Source organism: Patagioenas fasciata, unplaced genomic scaffold (assembly GCF_037038585.1).
Source record: "Patagioenas fasciata isolate bPatFas1 unplaced genomic scaffold, bPatFas1.hap1 Unplaced_34, whole genome shotgun sequence".
Taxonomy (NCBI): Eukaryota; Metazoa; Chordata; class Aves; order Columbiformes; family Columbidae; genus Patagioenas; species Patagioenas fasciata.
The window spans coordinates 244,709-261,130 of record NW_027288750.1 but is presented as its reverse complement, the minus strand read 5'-3'; the positions used below and the strand labels follow the sequence as shown (position 1 = coordinate 261,130).

The 16,422-nt window shown below is 47.3% G+C and overlaps 1 protein-coding gene across 1 annotated transcript in view; it reads right to left on the bottom strand.

The window, feature by feature from the left end:
- The window catches only part of LOC136113712 (dynein axonemal heavy chain 9-like), a 43,231-nt gene extending 27,028 nt beyond the window's left edge, over nt 1-16,203 (bottom strand). The window contains exons 1-5 of the mRNA XM_065858905.2: nt 16,077-16,203; nt 14,594-14,833; nt 6,698-6,859; nt 5,712-5,908; nt 2,548-2,710 (exon numbers count right to left, since the gene is read on the bottom strand). Coding sequence (XP_065714977.1) covers nt 2,548-2,710; nt 5,712-5,908; nt 6,698-6,859; nt 14,594-14,833; nt 16,077-16,121 — 807 coding nt within the window. The 5' untranslated portion in view covers nt 16,122-16,203. The remainder of the gene's footprint in view (nt 1-2,547; nt 2,711-5,711; nt 5,909-6,697; nt 6,860-14,593; nt 14,834-16,076) is intronic.
- Nucleotides 16,204-16,422: the final 219 nt, after the last annotated feature.

The following is a 16,422-nucleotide window of genomic DNA, read 5'->3' as shown; positions in this document are numbered from 1 at the left end:
AGGTAGGTACCACATCTACAAGCAGGATATTTCAGAATCTTCCCATTAACCAAGAATAAAGCAATGGCAATTAATTAGCGTGAAACTGCACTTTGGCCACTCTCCATCTTCATGGCTGAGTCTGCCAGGTTATATGGGGGAGTCTATCGCTGTCATCATTGTAAGACTTTACCCAGTAAGACTTGACGTTACGGCCAGGTCTGTGTAACACAAAAAAAAAGAGAAAGAAGCCCTGGCCAGCACCGCTACACACAGGGAAATGCTTGTAGCTGGAACACCTGGAGGTCAATGGATGTGGCTAAAGACATCAGTGCAGTCCCTGGTTGTGGAGGCTGCCCTGGGAGTTCAGAAAGGCTTACTGTGGGCACAATAAGTCACTATACGGGGACATTAAAGCACCACAGGGACTGGGAGGGACAGCAGCCACTGAAAATGTTGGACCTTGGTGTCCCCATGCTGTAGATTTCTCTGATTTCACAACTATACCTGAATTTTCTTTTTTTTTTCTGAGGTGCTGCAACGCATTTCTTTCTGCTTGTGAAGAAAGGAGAAGGACACCTTGTGCAAACAGGGATGTTTTCAGTTTTATTCCTTTCCAGAGTCTGAGCAGGGACTCGCCCTTCAGTGTCCCACTCAGTGCAGTGATGCTGACAGAGAAACTGCTCATATGGAAAAGCTGTTTCACCTCAAAGGGGACAGTGTCCTGATGAAGGACACAGTGTCCTCCTGATGAAGGACACCAACTTCTTGAAATCCAAGTTGTTCATGAGATGGGAAAAACGCCATCATCCCGCTCAAACTCCATCATTTCCTTCCTGCCCCTCCAAGCAGGATACAAGGCATGCGGGAGACACTGAAGGAATTTACTGGCCTGTGTTCCAGAAACTTTCTTAGAAATTCAGCAAATACACACGCTCCCTCAAAAAGAATCATTTGTTACTTCCATCACTGGAAATTTGAATTAGATCAATTATAACAGCACGAGGGGCCAATGCCAGACAGGGTAATCTGTCACCATCCTGCTCTTCCATATCGAAGAAAAAAAGATGACTCCATATTTCATAAACTCTTTGAAAATGAATAGAGAGTGAAGGGAACATCAAATTATCTTCCACCTCCACAGACAGAAGTAAAGACATGCTTTGAAAACAAGTTTATTAATGCTGGTTTCAAGCTATATTCCTAGATGGGAGCACAGGTTTTCTCAATGAATAGGCAGGTAGGAGCTAGAAAATTGTACGAGTGGGGCTGAAGAACACAGAGGAAAGTTGAAAATACCCAATGGATGGAGGATCAGGCTTGTGTGACGTGACAAAAACATGACAAAAACAACCTGTACACAACTACAGGTCATCAGGCCCTGCCTCTGATGGGGAAGGAAGGCAAGGGTTCATTGGCCATCGCATCTCCCGAGCAGAATGGCGTGAAGTTACTGAGGTTGTGATTTTTACAACATTTCTGATGAGAATCCTTTTGCCAGCAGCTAAAATACTTGAAAATCATTTCAACGATATTTTACAATGTTGATTTGTAACTTCTGTGCTCACTAGCCTGCGCATAGATATAAGCACAGGCACCTGTTCTCTATAGTGAACCATCCACCATCCCCTCAGTCCCTCCCTCATACAAAATCCTGGTGGAAGGACTGGATACGACTTTGGAACTCTCCTCCTGCTCTCTCCTGCTCCTTTTCCACCTCCAAATCACTCCACAACAGGCACCTCACAGATGAGCTAATTACCACATCTTGGTTTAATTAGAAATAATAGTCAAATACGGTTTCTTGAACAAGCATTAACTGAATGTCCACACCAGGGGTTTATCATCGGAGCCCAGCGCTGACTCTGAGCCTTGGGCTGGGATGTTGTTGGGTCTGGCCAGCTCAGAGGGCTGGCAGGGGACATCAGGCCTGTCTGCACCCCACAGATGTGTTGGGAAGCACTGCTCCTCTCTGCAGTCCCATATAGTCTCTGGAGCTTTTTACTGTCTTCACAATGGCGTCATTCAACACGCAACAAGACAGAATCACAGGATCCCAGCCTGGTGGGGGCTGAAGGGACCTCTGCAGATCCCCCAGTCCAAGCCCTGCTCACGCAGGGTCACAGAGCAGATCACACAGGTGGGTCCAGGCGGGTTTCAATGTCTCACAGAAGGAGACTCCACACCCGCTCTGGGCAGCCTGGGCCAGGCTCTGGCACCTCCCAGCAAACAAGTTTCTGCTCATGTTCAGATGGAGCCTCCTGTGTTTCAGTCTGTGCCCGTTGCCCCTCACCCTGGCGTTGGGCACCACTGAACAGAGTCTGGTCCATCCTCTGACACCCACCCTGAGATATTGATCCATTGATCAGATCCCTCTCAGCTTCTCCAGCTCAACAGCCCCAACTCTCACTGAGTCTTTCCTCATCAGAAAGATGCTCCAGACCCCTCAGCATCTTTGTCTCCCTCTGGTAATTCCTTGTCCTTCTTAAATTGGGGATCCCAAAGTTTTCAGGGCAAGTTCTGCTTTTTATTCCCTTCCGCTCCACCTCAGCCCCAGGAGTCACCCACCTTCAGGTCAGGGATCCCGTACCCTTTCCTCAGCGTGATCTGGAAAAGCTCCAGGGAGCTGATGAAGGCCGCCAGCCTGGTCAGGCTCTGCTTCCCGCTTCCACCCACGCCGACCAGGAGAGCGTTCCCTCGGGGGGACTCCAGGATCCGGTTGATGCGGCAACTAAATTGAAGCATATAAAATCTGTCATTAATAAGAGTATTTTTCTTATTCTCTGCCCACTGCTTTTCAATATATATTTTAATCACTAGGAAACCGTAGTCTGAATGGGATGAAAAATGTCAATCTAAGAGACATGTCAGCAATCAATCCCCATCTCTGCTGAGGCCCAAACAAAGGACGTAGCTGATTAAAAAAATAGTTTGGTGGCGATTCAAACTGTGTCCAATATTTTTCCACCTGCCAAGTCCTGCTGGATAGAAATATTTTAAGGTGAAGGCCTGGATGTCTTTGCAGGGAGGACAAGGGAAAAAACACATTACATGGACATGCAAATAGTGAGAACAGAATTCATGGCTCTGGTGCACCTCTCCAGTGAAGGTTCCTCTTCACAAAGCATTTTGGGTTCATGTTCAGGTGAAGGGTCCTGCTATGCATTAAAGCATATTCATATACATCTGGAATAGCATAATACCTGTCTGGAAAATACAGTCCAACATTATTTATCCAAGCCACCATTAAGAGTGAGATTTTGTCACACTTAAAATGAACTTGCTATTGTTTTTCAGGTCTGTTCATTTGTCCTTGAGAGTTGCACAGTGAGCTCTGCCCCCAGTCTATTCTCTTTAAGCAATTGCTGACATCCCCACGTTAAAATCCCAAGTGAGGGAGGTTTAGAGGATCCTACCTGTGAAAACCTCACTGTCAGGTGTCTGAAATGCAAGCACCATTCCCCTCTTGACATCACTGCCTTTATTCAACTCACTTAACTGAGTATTTTCCTAGACTAATCTAATTAATTTTTCAAATAAGACTGCAAGAAATACTGTACTGCTTTATTACAACTCAAGCGTCTTATGATCTATGTGCAGACTCCCACAGATTGTGAAATTAAACCCAGAATAGCAATCCAGCTTGTGTGGAGAGCTGGAATGTTCCTGCTTTTCATTCTCTAGCTGGCTGTCCCCAAAAGCAAGGGCACGGGGTGTGCGTTGGGAACGGGCACCATGAGCCCCGGGTCAGGAGGTGACTGACCCATATCCCCCACCTCCCCACATACATTAACTCCCTCACTTTTTTTTCCCAACAGAAACTTCACAACAAATTCAAGATGTCATCCATAAGCTGTTGGAGATGGAATAATTTGTGTGTTTCAGCAAAACGCAATTTCCAAATGCGCTGAATCGAAATCACTCAGCTCCAGTGAAAATCATGCTGAATACTCAAACCTCGCCTTCCCGATTACTCACAATATTAACTGGGGGGATACTGACAGGTTTTGTTGAAAATCCCAATTTATGTAAAGTGCAAAAGAAGCACAAGATTAAAATTACTGTCACCTTTCTGCAAGCAGAAACACCAATGGACATCAGGTTGCATATGACTCATTAATACAAAGAAGTAAATGCCCAAACTATAAGGGAAGCCATGCCCCAGCACAGCCAGCACGCTGCACCGCAAAAGGAACAGATTGCTGAGCTCTTAGAACAGAACTGGTTAAACAGCTAGTTAAAACGAGTAGAAATTTATATATATATATGTATTTTTTTAATTTGCATGAGAGTAACTGCATTAGGTTACCAGGTCCAGCAAACCTGAAATCACCCACACAAGCGTGCAGCAGGACAGCGGCTTCCTTCTAGCTTAGTCACAAACCTGCTCTTCATGATACAATGTTTCCAGGCAAAATCAGTTAAAACTATGATTTACAGGGGAGGTTCATCTTCAGAAATTATCTGAGGCCAGGTCTGCATTTCAGCCCCCAAAAATCAGACCACACCTGGAATATTGTGTCCAGTTGTGGCCCCTCAGCTCCAGAAGGACAGGGAACTGCTGCAGAGAGTCCAGCGCAGCCACCAAGATGCTGGAGGGAGTGGAGCATCTCCCGTGTGAGGAAAGGCTGAGGGAGCTGGGGCTCTGGAGCTGGAGAAGAGGAGACTGAGGGGGGACTCATTCATGTTTACAGATATCTAAAGGGTGAGAGTCAGGAGGATGGAGCCAGGCTCTTCTGGGTGACAGCCAGTGATAGGACAAGAGGCAATGGGTTCAAACTGGAACACAGGAGGTTCCACTTAAATTTGAGAAGAAACTTCTTCCTGGTGAGGGTGTCAGAGCCTGGCCCAGGCTGCCCAGGGAGGTTGTGGAGTCTCCTTCTCTGCAGACATTCAAACCCGCCTGGACCCCTTCCTGTGGAACCTCAGCTGGGTGTTCCTGCTCCATGGGGGATTGCACTGGATGAGCTTTCCAGGGCCCTTCAACCCCTGACATTCTGGGATTCTGTGATTCTGTGGAATTCCCAACAAGCATTTAAATCATGTATAAGAGCTGGAGGTACGTGTCACGATCCATACCACAGGCATGTAAATAGCTTCATAATGATCAACGGAGGCTCGCTATTTTCATATAGTCCCACGTGTCCAGTTTCCACAGGGAATCCAGCTGGACCTCCAGGCATCGGAATGCAAGCAGGCTTTCCAAAGGATCCAGGCAATTTAAGTGCCTCAGTCCATTCAAACTAGTAGCCTGAATTCACGTAATCTCACATTATATACATTTGAAAATCCCACTGAGAATTGTGTAAACGTGCCTCTAACCCAGTTGTGAAAGCATTTAGGGACATCCTGGTGTAACTAGTTCTGTGGCTGGCTGTCAAGTGAAGACAAAAAGCACTTGATCAATGTCACGTACAATAAACGTCTGTGCCGTATGCAGAGCATCAAGGGCCAAAGATGTAACAGCAACCAGACTTCAAACGACCAGCAGCATGCTGACCCTCCATCCGACAGCCCCGCATCCTCACAGTGTCAAAAGATCCCCCCAGCAGCAGCTGGAGAAGCAGGGCAGTATTTGTGCAGGACACACCACGTGGGCAGATGAAGCTTCTGCACACCTCCAGCTCCTTCTGCTCTAATAATGGATACCGACATCCTCCAGAAACCTCCATGGAAACAATCTGCATGGATAAAAGCTACAATGAGAGCATAAAGACAGAAAACTCCCTTACACGTGGCACATGGCGTCCTCAAACAGCACCAGGCTCATGGCAGCGTTGACTTCGTTGTAGCTGCCCAAGGCTTCCACAAGGATCTTGTTCAGCTCCTCCCAGGTCGGAACTGGCCTGTAGCTGGGTTCTCCAACGCCTTTAGCGAAATGGCAATAAATGTTCATTCGCTTGGTCTGCTCTAAAGTTTCCTCAATGTCCTGTCAAATTTAAAAATCATTTTTAAAAAAGGTATATAAGAAGTAAAGGAGAAAACACTGCAGCTCTATGTCATCTTTCCAAGTGAAGCACAGTGTTCCAAAAAATGTCCATATAGCTGCACCTGTGTGTTGAAAAAGGGGAAAGAGCAACAAAAGGGAAGGAAAGGGAAAGGATAAAGCCCCAATACTTGCTCTGGACCTTTTGTAAATCACAAGAACTCATCACCTTAAGAAAATGTGAGCACAAGAAAAGCCCCACAGCAACAGCTACAGCATGACACTGTTGCATGGACAATGATTAACAGCCAGAGGAAAAAGCACTGTCTGCGTTACTGTGATATTTGCAGGACTCCAATGGCAACACTGCCGGGTGATGACAGGACTGAAGCAAAGCAGGTCTAGAGCTTCCATTAGGAAGATATTTTGGAAAAAAAGGAAAGCACTAGGGATTTGTGCCTGCATCTCACTTTACTCCCACCAAGACTGGGGATCTGACTCTTTTGCTTTTGCCACAAGACTCAAGACATTTAAATAAAATAATTTAATTAATTCACAGAGCCGAAATCTCCTCTCCCCGGTGCCCTTAGGGAGAGCATCGTTCACCCAAATACCAACATTGGCAGCCCAGGAAGCAGTTGACAGAGATTTTGCTCCTGGTGTCCCACCAAGAGCATCACACTCCCTGCAAGTGAGAGACTGGCAGACCTTGGGTCAAACTTCTCTTGCCCAAGGAACCTTTTTCCTGTAAGCACGTACGTTATTATCAGAGTTATGAACCTCAACACTTACGTCATATAATTTCTTCACCGTCTCCAGCTGGATTTTATCAAAGGTACCATAATCCTTTTCTTCAACCATCTTATCCCGGTAGACTCGGTTTGACTCGTGCAGGTAGAGTTTCACCAGGTCTTGGGGGTGCTGCAGACATTCCGGGGTAGAGAACAGAAGGCCCTGTGGGGTGCAGAGACCAGCAGTAAACCCCACCTTGACCTGAAGGGCCTGATGTCTCCCCAGCATCCAGGCTGAATGGGGCTGAATCACTCAAAATGCAGAGTTACTGTAACAACCTGCAAATAAACTTCCGAAGAAGCCCCTGGAGAACGTGCCCTTCGTTACCTCCAATTTCCCAAAGCAATTGTATATATTACACCAATTTTAACAGCCAAAGTGCATCCCCAGCGCAGCCTGATCTCCAAGAGTGCGTAGGGTCAGACACCAGCCCGACGGGCGGGTTTCTGCATCCCAACACCACAGCACGGCTGCTTTGTCAAGAAGAAGATAGTTTGGACATCTTAGCGGTGATGATTTTTTTCTAAAATCAATTAATTTTAATTAGGTGCATTCTGGCTGCAGGAAATATTAGTTTCTGTCTGCTTATCACAGCATGTTTACCATGAACTCTATTAAAATGCATAAAAGAATTATATTTCAAAGAGGTGTCACCTATTACTAAGCCTATTAACAGCACCCAGGGTTTTCAATGGCATGTATTAAACAGACAGTTTTTATTCCTAACATCTAATTATTTACACACAAAACATAAAATGTATTAAAAGCAATGTCAAGCAGGCCATCTCAGCTCGATGGATCATGGCTCAAATCATTTGGGTTTCACATTTGTCATTACAGCTGTCAAGCTGTTATTTTATTTATTTCAGAGAAAAGATAGTGAGAAGAGCTGATGACTCAAAGAGAATAAGGTGAAACCCATCAGGTCCTAAAAAAAAGTCACTCTAAAGACACTCCAAGCCACAAAAGTTGTGTTCTTGATGCAAGCAAATGTAAGGCTCAGAGGGAAGAAAATCCACGTTTCACAAATCTGTAAGCAGTTTATTAACTTAACACCTGAACATCTCCCCTTCCTTCACTTTACAGACCCGACTCTCCCGACTCCTCTCAGCAGAGCTACCAGGCTCTGCCACGGCAACCAGCTGCGTCCCCAGAGAGCGACGGGGACGCTCTAGATATGGAAGAAATTGCTGCCCCTGAGGGTGGTGAGAGCCTGGCCCAGGTTGGCCAGAGAGGTGGTGGATGAACCATCCCTGGAGACCCGGCAAGAAAAATAAATAACTTTTTCTTTGCAGTCTAAATAACATTTAAAATTATACTAACTAGTGCAGCATAGCGACCCCTTTCTAGCTGTCCTGCACTGCTGGATGAAGCACCTGCTCTCCTTTCTCCTGACGTTCTTCTTGGGGAGCCTGGAGCTGCCTCAGCAGCGGTGACATGAAAACAATGACAAACACAACAACAGCGTGTGGGCCACAAACTCAAGAGTCCTATTTAAAGTGCCAATTTTTAAATCTGCTCTGATATCAGGGAGGGTTGACGAGAGGCTCCAGTCACCCCCTTGGCACTGCATAGAATCACAGAATCATTTCAGCTGGAAGAGACCCTCACGAGCATCGAGTCCAACCATACCCTAATTCTAGCATGAAACCATGTCCCTAAGCACCTTGTTTAAACACCTTTCAAACCCCTCCGGGGATGATGACTCCACCACTGCCCTGGGCAGCCTGTTCCATAGCACCGTGGTTGCCATGTGCGATAGAGCAGCTGCTGGCACCTGGATCTCTGTTAGGAAGAAAAATAGCAGAGATGGGAAGAGAGAAGGAGGGGGAAGCTGTGAAACCAGACTGGCTCAGGTAACCACACGCCAGCCAAACCCAAGGTAAAGCTGTGCCAAACAACCGTGCCAGACCAAGGCACAAAACAAACTCTTGCTGACCCTGCGCCCATCTCGCCGCCGTCATTCCCAACTCAGCCACAATGTCAGCACGTAACACACAAGGTGCATTTCGGTGCTTCAAGCCTGAAGTTTGCAGGGCTCTTTAGTGAGCTCAACCAAGGGTGAACATGAAAATCCCTCCCCATGCAAAGGAGTGAGGAGTTCACTGGCAGCGGAGCCGACGTGGAGCAGCAGGACACGCCGGAGCCCCCGCTGCTGTCTGGCTGTCAGGAGGAGAGAGCCTGCTCTTCCCCAGCTGCCACAGATCTTCATGTGACATGCTGCTTCAAAATCTTGTTAGAAATAGGAATAAAAAGCAAAATACAACCCTGCTGGGTCTATGATTATTATTTTACAGAGATGACAGATATAATTTAGAGCATAATACCATGGTAACCCTTTCAGATGGAAAGAAAGACAGCAGCAGGGCTTTCTCTGGTGGGAGCCAGCGGGGAATGTATTTTTAGAAAGCATAATCCACAACTCTGTCACTGCAGAGACCTGTCTGCTTTAATCAAGGGTAAATTGCTTGGAGCGCACCAATCAATTTAACTCTGCAGTGCATGGTGGGACCCAGAGGCACGAAAAGGTGCTGTAGAAGTGCAAGACAAAGTAGTGTCGGACTTGAACCACAGACGGGACCCACTACAGAGCGAAAGTAACAGATAATACCTTCTGATGAGCCCAAAGGATTACAAAGGACTGAAGGGTGACCTTGCCCCTGCAGCAGTAACATCAGTAACAGTAAATTATATACTCACAACAACCAGGAGCCAGGCTGCCGTTCCTGCAGACCTTGCCTAACCCTGCTCCAGCCCCTTCTTGCCTGTCATCCCTGACTGTGGTTTCCAGCCCCTCCTCATATTTCCAGTGAAACGTGACAGCAAATTAAAGTTAGATTATTACAAATTATTACGGTACTTGCTGAGCCTTCTGTAGTCATTTAAAACCAGCCACGAGCCCAGGGGGCTGAAGATGGTCATAGATTTTGAGGTTCCTTGTTATTCTTTTTAAAAATCAGGAAGCAGCATCCTCCAGCCCAGACCCTGGTGTGTTCCCAGGTCAGCAGTGACCCGAATGTGTTTGTGTACTCAGCAGAGGAACCATGCCCAGTGCTGGCTTCCCCTCTTCATCCCCCTTCTTCACCCACAGCCCTTCTGCCAGTCGCCACCTCCCTGGAGACTCATGTTCCCCTTTGGGAGCCAAACCCCCCCACAACACACACATTACCCTGGTGTCACATAGGACAGACCAGCTTATCTCTACTTGAGGGCCTGAACCAAAGTTTCACCCTTGGCCAGCTGACGCCAGACAAGCAGCAGCACTGAGTACAATGCTGAGGCATTTAATGCTGTCCAGCTGAAGGTGAAGTCCAGAGACAAAATCAAATTAGAACAGTGGATGAAAATCATTGTTCTGCAAGGATACATGGAATTTCTCACAGCCTTCCCAAGTCAACACAACTAGATGGTTTGGTAGGGGTCTGGAGCATCTTTCTGATGAGGAAAGACTCAGTGAGAGTTGGGGCTGTTAAGCTGGAGAAGAGAAGCTGAGAGGGATCTGATCAATGGATCAATATCTCAGGGTGGCTGTCAGAGGATGGACCAGACTCTGTTCAGTGGTGCCCAACGCCAGGGTGAGGGGCAACGGGCACAGACTGAAACACAGGAGGCTCCATCTGAACATGAGCAGAAACTTGTTTGCTGGGAGGTGCCAGAGCCTGGCCCAGGCTGCCCAGAGCGGGTGTGGAGTCTCCTTCTCTGAGACATTGAAACCCGCCTGGACCCACCTGTGTGATCTGCTCTGTGACCCTGCGTGAGCAGGGCTTGGACTGGGGGATCTGCAGAGGTCCCTCCAACTCAACCAGGCTGGGATTATGTGGGATTCTGTAATGCTGAGGCATTTAGTGTTTTCCAGCTGAAGGTGATGTCCAGAGACAAAAATCAAATGAGAACAGTGGATGAAAATCATTGTTCTGTAGGGATACGTGGAATTTCCCACAGCCTTCCCAAGTCAACACAACTAGATGGTTCATCTCAGGAGAAACCTATTGTACAGCCAGGGCAGCCTGGAAAACAACACGGCTCAAGCAGTTCAGACAGGAACCCACACAACAGAAGAAGACACCTGTGTCCTTGAACAGCCGCTGGAACCCAGGCTGGATATCCTGACATGTTTCAAAAAGCATTAGAGACCCACACTTGGGCAACAGAGTGAAACCACACCTGTGTCCCTGATGGGGCGCTGGACACCCTTCTGGCCTCCACAGCCTCGGATGAACCTGGATATCCTCACCTACCTGAATCTGAGCACCTTGAACTGGAGCCTAATCCCACCTTAGATCTGCAAAGTGCTGATGTCTGACAAGAGGACAGTCACCTTGGACTCCTTTCACCTCCAGTGAATGAGGTGCTTCAGAAACACAGTTCCTCTGAGCTCTTCTCCGTGTTTGTCCATGAGGAAGAGCTGATGCACTACAGACAGAAATGCCCATTTTTCTCTGCTGGGGGAGAGGACGCGACTCGCCAGGCAAAAGGGAATCCCACTGAAGATACTCAGACCCCCAGAGACGATCATTCCAATCAGTCAGGACAAACATGAACAGTGCTTGACAAAGTCAATCCACTGCTGCCTGCCCAGCCTCCTACCCCTGGGTGTATAGGTTGCTCTTTTCCCTTTGGTTTCACCAATACCTGACAAATCTCTCTGGTATTTTGCCATCATTTGTAGTGAACACCTGGAGTCACCTTCAGCTGAACCCTCGCTCCAAGCAACGCAGACATCAGCCTGACCAGCTGGAGCCAGGTGGCAATGGGTCTTGGGTGCAGAAGGGAAAACATGAGAGCAGTAAGGACCTGTACCTGTTGAAAGGAATTATTGCTGACTTGATTTGGGGCCGTCTTCCTTGTTCTGTGCAACACTCACATGCGTACAATGTCCAAATTCATTAGCTGCAGCAATTAAGATACAAGTTCTTGGAGTGTTTTGTAATGAGGTAATTAGCACAGGACTCCTTGTCATAAGAGCTGTCAGGCAGTTTTGACAAAGGGAATCAAGCTGGGCTTCTAAGGTTGGTAGGTGCAGCATTAATATATAATATATTATGTATATAACAGTATGTATATAATAGTGAGATAACAACAGAGCCACTGGACAGGCTGCAAATGGAGCCATTTTAAGGACCTGTGCAGAGCCAGCAGTATCACAGCACAGCGGCAGCAAGTCCAGGGGCTGACCCCTCCACAGCTGCAATTTCTACGTGCTTTGTGCCTTTAACAGTTGTCATTGGCCGCTTGTATAACTACAGAACAGTCGGTAAAACAACAATCTCCCAATGCCCTTCACACACACAGCTATTGTGCAGGCGGTGTTTGATTGCTTGTCTGGGATTAAAAGGAATTTGAAAAAGGCAACATGCACCGAGCTACATCCACCAGTTCTCCATCTGCCCACAAGCTAAGGAAACTCACATGTCCCTCACCAGGAAAAGGGGGTTGTTTATTCCTTTATCTTTTTTTTTTTTTCCCAGTTAGCATCATATCAAGGGTCATGGGCCATGGTAGACTGGAAGGTGGGTGGAGAACTGGCTGGCCCAGCAGGCTCCGAGGTCTCACTGGAGCTCCAGTGCTCCGCAGGGGCTGGTACCGGGGCAGTGGGTGTCTCCATGCGGGAGCCAGCAGTGCTCTCCCAGCAGGGCTGCAGCTGGCACTGACCACGCAGAACGCAAAGGGAAGGACCTTGACAGGCAGACAAAAGCTGTGTGAGGTTCAACCCACTTTTGGGGCCCCCAGGACAAGAAAGACATTGACATACTGGAACGAGTTCAACGGAGGCCACCAAGGTCATAAAATGGTGGAGGACAGGACATGCAAGGAAAGGCTGAGAGAAATCGGTTTGTTCAGCTCGGGGAAAAGGTGAAGGGGAATTTTAATTCTGTTTCTATCCCTGGAGACATCCCAGGCCAGGCTGGATGGGGCTCTGAGCAACCTGAGCTGGTGAAGATGTCCCTGCTCATGGCAGGGGTGGCACTGGGGGAGCTGGGAAGGTCCCTCCAACCCAAACTGTTCTGTGATTCTTTGACTCTGTCTACAACTACCTAATAGGGAGTTATAGAGAAGACTGAGCCAATTTTTTTTGGAGGTGTATAGCAAAAGGACAAGAGGTAACAAACTGCAGGAAGGGAAATTCCAACTGAAATAAAAATATATCAGCTTCACCGTGGAGTGGGTTTAGTGGTGTGACAAGGGTCGGAGAGGTTATGGGAACTCCAGTCATGGAAACATTCAAAACTTGGCTGATCAGCCTGACCTGACTTTGAAGCCAGCACTGCACAAGAAGGGTTTGGACAAGAGAGTGTGAGCTAAATTATGAGTTTATGAAGATTGAATGAAAGTAACACATGGAAATGCATTCCCGGAGTCCAGAGCTTCTTTCACACTCAATTTCAGGAAGAAAATTGTGTTCCCGTAGGGACAAACAGGATATCAGGAGATCTCAAAAACTCAAGAATATTTAATGTGAAGGAATAATCAAGAATGAATCCAAAAGGTAAGGAAGGATTTCAAGAAAAATTGGACCACTATTTCAATAAACATCATGAAGCCCAGGAGCCAGACTCCCCCACTCCTGAAGCCACGTGATAAACAAAACAACACCTGAGCTCAGTCGCTGCTCCTGCCCCAGCATCCAGACCTGGCAGGACATTTCCTAATATCCCACAACCTGAGCACCTTTCAAGCAGGTTACAGTTCAAATTAAAGCTTCCCATGGAAATGCTGCTTTTCTCTCTCTGCCTTTCAAAGCACAGATTAACTAGAAGTCAGGAGTTAACACGACCCACATCTAACATCAAAAGCTGCTGATGTTTAGCTGAGCATAAGTGACAGGTCTGATTCTTTCTTGGCACAAAAGAGTTATTAACTTTTTCAAGGCCCTGTTTTTGCATTTCCCACTACGTCATTACTTCAGTTCTTGTGTGATGGACCAGACCACAAGGCACCAAACTTTCAGTACGTACTTAGGAGAACAGGTGTTAAGAAGGACAGCAACAAGTTACAAACCGGGGTTCTACAAGAATTTATGGTGTTCCAAACCTCTCGATTCGGCTGCTGAGAACCTTCTCAAATTTTACTAATCAGCCTTAAACTCTGAAAGGCTCTTTGAGCAGTAATATCTCCTGCTTCAAAGTATGAGATTTCAGGGGAAAAAAAAGTCTCTCCGTTGTTGGAAGAAAATATTTCTAAATCTGAACAACTTCCCCTTGGTACAGAACTGGCTCTGGTGGAAATTCAGTTTTAGCAATTAAGTCAAAGCTGGGTTTGATTCAATTATCACCTTTTTAAATGCCACCCTTCATGCACATACTGAGCATCTGACCATCAAGAAGCTAAGAGGACATGCCAGTACAGGCCAACAAGCTAAGCTGGATCTAACTTCAGGGCCAGTAACCCACTAACTATCCACCACCTGCTTCAGTACAATAAAATACTTTGCCTGTGTGGTGGAACAGTGCCATTAATCCCCACATTTACACGTGTGGAACTGAGGCTCCCAAAGATGAGCGCAGCTCCATCGCACTCACCATCAGTCATTTAAGTGCTGAAGTCGGAAGCCCAAAGCTCCCTTCAGCTGGTCCCTTCTACAGCCAGAGGGCGTTTCAACCCACCCCAAACCTGCACATCCATCTGGAACTACTCATCCCTCCCCGCTGACCACAAGAGGCTGGAAAGTAACTAAGCTTCTCAAAGCCATGGGCAATGGTTCTGGAATCCATCCAAAACTAACAAGGAATTAAGGAATGGCCTAAGGTCACCCACTTTACTCAGGGCACACATGTGCTGTGTCATTTTTAGGTAGGAGACTGCATTCTGCCCACCAGAGCTAGAGGAACACAGCTCCGCAGCCTCTTGTAGCATCGGGACAAGCTTCAAGTCCCACAGGACAGCAACTGCACTTACTTGGAAGATATTGGAGAAGTCTCTCAAGTTGAAAATGTAGTGGAACTTGATGGCTGTTGGAAGGAATGTAGCGGCTACTTTCTGGTGCAGTCCCAGGGCAAGGGCAATCAGCTGCTGAGCTGATTTTTGCACAGCCCCCGAGAAATTTCCACTTGTCAGGTGCTGCGTTAAAATGGTGCCATAGATCCTGGACAAGGCATCCTGCCCAGGGATGGACAGCGCGAAGACACAGAAGTGACGCTGAGGGAGAGAAAGGAAGGCATGGAAAGGTCAGAGAGGTAGAAAAACACCTTTCAAGCAAAATGCCCTTGGGGATTTGCTGTGATAATCTCATCTAGGCTCCCTTTCCCATGAAATGCTGGACCAGATGATCTTTTGAGGTCCCTTCCAACCTGGGTTGTTCTATGATTCTCTGATTTGCAGTCCACCTGAACAAGGTTATTTCCCTCTCCCAGTTTGCCAGCAGAGCTCAGGTGGGAAGTGACATCACTCTGCTCACTAAACCAGGGATTTTCAACTGCATCTCACCAATGCTACACTGGAAGTGCAGTCCATTGAAGAGCCAAAGGGCTCTGAAGGTCCCACCGACCTCTGACAAAGCCCAGTCACTGTCTCTATTAAGAGCAGCCCCTGGAAGGTGCCATCTCCCAGAGGACCTCTTTACTAATTTGGAACTTGCAAAGTTGCCCATGGGACACTTCATTTTAACTCCACACCTTGCTGAAGAGGAGCCAGGGTCCAAGCTGACTCTGGTCATTAGGTTTCTCCATGATGAAATGAATTTTGCTCACTGCTACCCAGTCCCTCCATCGGTTGGCAGCTCCCAAAAATCAAAGTCTAATGTTTAAGATCTCTTCCCAAATCTTCTGTTATCAGCAGCGCTTGAACTGCTTTTTGTTTGGCTTGGGGTTTTTTTGTTCGGTTAGGTTTTTGGGGGGATTTGGTTGGTTGGTTGGTTTTGGTGTTCTTTGTTTTGTTGGTTTTGTTTGGTTGCTTGGTTTGGGGTTTGTTGGGGTTTTTGTTGTTGTTGTGTTTTGGTGTGGCTTGGGTTTTTTTTTAGTTTTGTCTGTTTTCTTCGTTTGGGTTTCTCCCCCACACCTCTTTTTACTGACAGCTGCATCAGACAATTCTGGAAAGCAGGCGGCGTTAATGCACCATGCTTCAGAGCGAAATACGAGCTAAATGAAGGCAAAATCTGCCTGTATGGACCAGAAGGTTGTCCTGAAAGTAGGTGTTAAGCTGGCTGGCAACTTTTGACTTCCTCCTCTGACGGAGCTGCAGAATGCGAGGAAAAACAAACAAGGGAATAAGGGACCCAGTTCGGTGCTTCACTATTAGGAATCACAGTCACTCGACAGATTCGTGCCATTTGTACTGATAAAACAACAGCAGGATCTGCCAGTGGTTGTCCTCTAACCTCACGTTTAAATGATCCACCCCAAAATAAACCCAGCGATGCACCTGCCGTTGTGCAGGGCTTTACCTGCAGCCGAGGGTTGATGGTGAAGCTCCCCGCCGTCGGGTTCATGCACGACACACACTGCACGTTCGTGATCTCCTTCAGCGACAGCTTGGTCCGGTCGTACCTTCGGGCAAAACACAAGCAGCAGCACAGTGACCACGGCCACTGCCTCTCTCAGTACGTGTCCCTGGGCTGCCAGAGGCCGCTTGTCTTCAGGGGGTCAAATTCTGCGTCTTGCCAAGATGAGGCCCAGGCCCAGGTTGCCGGCCTATCTGTACACGGCCTGGCACACGCGAGTCCTGCTCCTGGTGGAAATCCTTCAGCTTCAACAACCTGTAGCTAATATTTCTATCAGTAATAAGCACTG